This window comes from Haliotis cracherodii, unplaced genomic scaffold, assembly GCF_022045235.1.
Source record: "Haliotis cracherodii isolate W230 unplaced genomic scaffold, xgHalCrac1.p SCAF_12, whole genome shotgun sequence".
NCBI classification, from domain to species: Eukaryota; Metazoa; Mollusca; class Gastropoda; order Lepetellida; family Haliotidae; genus Haliotis; species Haliotis cracherodii.
The window spans coordinates 17,949,904-17,954,368 of NW_027266267.1; the positions used below are offsets into that span (position 1 = coordinate 17,949,904).

Below are 4,465 nucleotides of genomic sequence, written 5' to 3' on the forward strand. Positions count from 1 at the left end.
GTGTCGTCAATTTCGTATTTAAGTATCGTTACTGTTACATTAACCGAAACCGATGTTCTGCTGCTATTCTGGGGTAACAATATACAAGCACAATGCACTTTGACCACAAATACATTGAATGTGTCACATGTACACATGACCATATGCTTTGCTATTTATAGCTAAACCGTAAATAAGCTCCGCCCACTGTGATTAATGCAGACGCCAAACACGATCGATTCGATTTTTTATGATAAAACTACAGAAAAGTTATTGACTTATATCTAGATATGGAGCGATTTGTTGTATCCATGGTTTGTCATTCAAGTTGATTCGAAGTTTGAAGGTCAATTGTGATCTTATTCCCTTATATTTTTCAAAAAGCTTCTCCCGACACTCGGTTGTGTTTACGTTGTCAGTCATTGTTCGAAACTGAAACACCGCCACCTTGCGGGCTATTTCAAGTCAGGGTGGGGCTTTAACTGAATACATCTAGACAAGGTCTGTACGACAGACTAGTCAGATCGGGTTACCGGGTAGTGCAACATGTTTATGTGAAAACAAGGTTATTAAAATAAAGAGCATTAATGATGAATGTTACTATTTATCGTGCAAATGTGTTACTTACTGTTTATATGTTAATATATATCCAAGATGACATCAATTGAACAATGTGTAGTAGATCCAGTATCTAATATGTCTAAATTCTTCTCCTTTTAAGCAATGTTTCCTGGCTTACAAGTTATACACTATAAGTTAACAACATGAAAACAATTTATGAACACCTGCATTTGAACAAATATTTTTGTTAAACAAATTGTGGGGCGTGGTATTTTCAGTGTTTCTGTGATTTTGGACACATTTCATGGATAGAAACTCTCTACATTGAGTGACAATCAAACAGGAGACATATCACTAAATTGACGTGAAAACACGGACTTCGTTTGCAGACAAAGCTAGGGATTTGATCCCTGTAGGAAGGAATAGCGGTCTGACCTAGTCTTACCGTGTCACTACATAACAGATAGTTATTTATTTCTATCGGTCTTTCTCTGTCTCAGTCTGTCTGTCTGTCTGTTTGTCTGTCTGTCTGTCTCTCTCTCTCTCTCTCTCTCTCTCTCTCTCTCTCTCTCTCTCTCTCCAATCTCTGTCACATCTCTCTCTTTTTCTCTCACCCTCTCACTCACACTCACACACCTTGGAGAATAAGTGGATGTATTATGTCATATTTCCTAATTGGTACTAATTATTGTTTGTTATTGCAGTGGAAATTGCCAGAACAACATCCCCATAAATAGAAGGTGGATTACATGATACGGCTGATTCTGACTTTCCTTTTGCGCCTTGGAGTTGTGTAACACTTAATCAATCTGTCAACACAACGTTGTACTCCTGACAAAGGCATCCACTTGGCAAGGACATACCATTGGAGGTTGGGAACGCCGAGCATTGAAAACGTCCCTATACTTTGGGTGACTTTAGTTAACATTCCTTGCGGTCAGATTCGTTATAATGGACAAGGACAATGCAACTGTATTGTTCACAGACACGGCAATAATAACAACGGCGATAACTGGATTACTCAACGCATTGGGCATTATTGGAAACATCGTCATCATCTTCATCATTGCCAGAACCCGTGACATGAGAGGATTCTCTGGAGCGCTCATGATAAACCATGCTGTAGCTGAAATCATTCAGGAAAGTGTTATACAGATTGTCCTCATTTATGCTTATATTCGTCCTGGATTTGTTCAATTTTACATACACCTTCGACTTTCCCTATTTAGTCTCAGTGGCGTGGTCTCTCACAGCGTAAGCGCCCTTTCAGTAAACCTCTACCTGGCTATATACAGACAGGAGCAGTATAAGCGCTTGGTGACATGGAAACGGGTCTTTGCCTTCATGGCTTGTTCCTGGACCATCAACATTGCGATCAGTAGCCTGTACCATGTTGTGCCGTCAGTCTACACAGTTGACCTCAAGTCACATTCAGATATCATGTACATGGATTTAACCCCCTCCAACTGTTGGTTCTTTCTTCTGCTGGTTCTCAACATACTGGTCATCCCAATTTGCACCACAACGACTTGCTACCTGAGAATTCGGTCCTTCATGAAATGTCCTACCATGTCCACCATAGGTCCTAACATCATGCATAAGGTGCAGTTATCTCAGATGACCCACATCACGACCATCATCTTCCTCCTCACCTTCATCCCCATCTTTATCATCATCTCAGCCAAGGTTCAGATACAAGGTGTCAAGGCAGTTTTCTGGGCAGTTAACTCTTCCTATTACATCATCAAGCTATTTCTTTACTTCAGGCTGTACAAACCTTTCAGAGAGACGGCGAAGGCTATTTGCCGGAACTTCTGTCGGGACCGTGAATGTCCCACACAGTAGTAACAATGTGTCACTGTAAAAACTACTGGGAACAATTTAGCTGACAGCTATTTTGAAAAGCAGTTAAGTGTAGTACTTGGTGGAGTTTAGTACCATCTTATGTCTCATCCCAGTGGAGTTTAATACCGTCTGGTGTCTCATTCTTAGTGGAGTTTAATACCGTCTGATGTCTCATTCTTAGTCGTGTTTAGTACCGTCTGGTGTCTCATCCTTAGTGGAGTTTAGTACCGTCTGGTGTCTCATTTTTAGTGGAGTTTAGTACCGTCTGGTGTCTCATTTTTAGTGGAGTTTAGAACCCTATAGTGTCTCATTCTTAATGGAGTTTAGTACCGTCTGATGTATCATCCCTAGTGGAGTTTAATACCGTCTAGTGTTTCATTCTTAGTGGAGTTTAGAACTGTCTGGTGTCTCATTTTTAGTGGAGTTTAGTACCTTCTGATGTTTCATTCTTAGTGGAGTTTAGACCATCTGGTGTCTCATCCTTAGTGGAGTTTAGTACCGTCTGGTGTCCCATCCCTAGTGATGTCTCGTATTGGCTGGTTTCTATTATCTATTCTTATCTTGTGCTTAATAGTATCCAATATTTGCTGGTTCATATGACCTACTGGTCTCTAGTACCTACATGTACCAAGTACCTATGCCTTTGTCAAGTACGTATGTCTAGTCCGCACGTGTTCCTGTTATCTAGTTGTGTCTAGAATCTACCATTGTCTCGTGCATTCTGGTGACCTGTACCTAGTGGTGACAAGCATATACTAGTCACCTGTACCTAGTGGTGAAAGACATATTCTGGTCACCAGTACCTAATGGTGTCAGGCATATACTAGTCACCTGTACCTAGTGGTGTCAGGCATATACTGGTCACCTGTACCTAGTGGTGTCAGGCATATACTGGCCACCTGTACCTAGTGGTGTCAGGCATATACTGGTCACCTGTACCTAGTGGTGTCAGGCATATACTGGTCACCTGTACCTAGTTGTGTCAGGCATATATTGGCCACCTGTACCTAGTGGTGTCAGGCATATACTGGTCACCTGTACCTAATGGTGTCAGGCATATACTAGTCACCTGTACCTAGTGGTGTCAGGCATATACTGGTCACCTGTACCTAGTGGTGTCAGGCATATACTGGTCACCTGTACCTAATGGTGTCAGGCATATACTGGTCACCTGTACCTAGTGGTGTCAGGCATATACTGGTCACCTGTACCTAGTGGTGTCAGGCATATACTGGTCACCTGTACCTAGTGGTGTCAGGCATATACTGGTCACATGTACCTAGTGGTGTCAGGCATATACTGGTCACCTGTACCTAGTTGCGTCAGGCATATACTGGCCACCTGTACCTAGTGGTGTCTAGAATATACTGGTCACCTGTACCTAGTGGTGTCAGGCATATACTGGCCACCTGTACCAAGTGGTGTCAGGCATATACCTGCCACCTGTACCTAGTGGTGTCAGGCATATACTGGTCTCAAGCACCTAGTTGTGTCTACTGATGTCAGGTGATATCTAGCAAATACTGGTGTGACAATACTACTTGTGTCTACTAACTTTTTCTATATCAAAATCTGGGTCCCACAGGAGATATCGCTGATATCTACATTGTAGATATCGCTGCAATGCAATTGCATCACAATTCTTTTCAGACCATTGTTACATCATTGGTTACCATGACGTATCAATCAAATGAAATCACTAATGGCTCTGCTACTGAAGCTGTTAGCAGATGTTGTTTTTTTACTTAAGACACTGACTTATTACTTCTCCAAACTAAAAAAGTTGGAAGAATGATGTTGGATAATAAATAACATATCACCCTCGTGTCTCGGCAAGTCTCGGATATTTACCACTTTTTTTCAACTCGTGTTGATATATTTGATATCAAAAGGCACGAGGGTGAGATTCTCTCTGTGTCCAGTAATTGCTGGCGTCTTGCCCCTGCTAGGGTATTGTATCTACTGGCGTCTTGTACCTAATAGTATCCTGCTCCTACTAGGGTATTGTATCTACTGGTGTCTTGTACGTAATAGTGTCTTGCCCCTGCTAGGGTATTGTATATCATGGTACCTTGTAATT

General features: G+C 41.8%; 1 protein-coding gene across 1 annotated transcript; it reads left to right on the forward strand.

Moving 5' to 3' along the window:
* Nucleotides 1–1,491: 1,491 nt before the first annotated feature.
* LOC139457129 (melatonin receptor type 1A-A-like) lies at nt 1,492–2,385 on the forward strand. Its single transcript, XM_071238560.1, has one exon. It carries the CDS (start codon nt 1,492–1,494, stop codon nt 2,383–2,385), a length of 894 nt encoding a protein of 297 aa, XP_071094661.1.
* The last annotated feature ends 2,080 nt before the right edge of the window (nt 2,386–4,465 follow it).

What these genes read in the sequence shown, in the direction of transcription:
- LOC139457129 (XM_071238560.1), top strand. Translation starts at nt 1,492, where the DNA reads ATGGACAAGGACAATGCAACTGTATTGTTCACAGACACGGCAATAATA.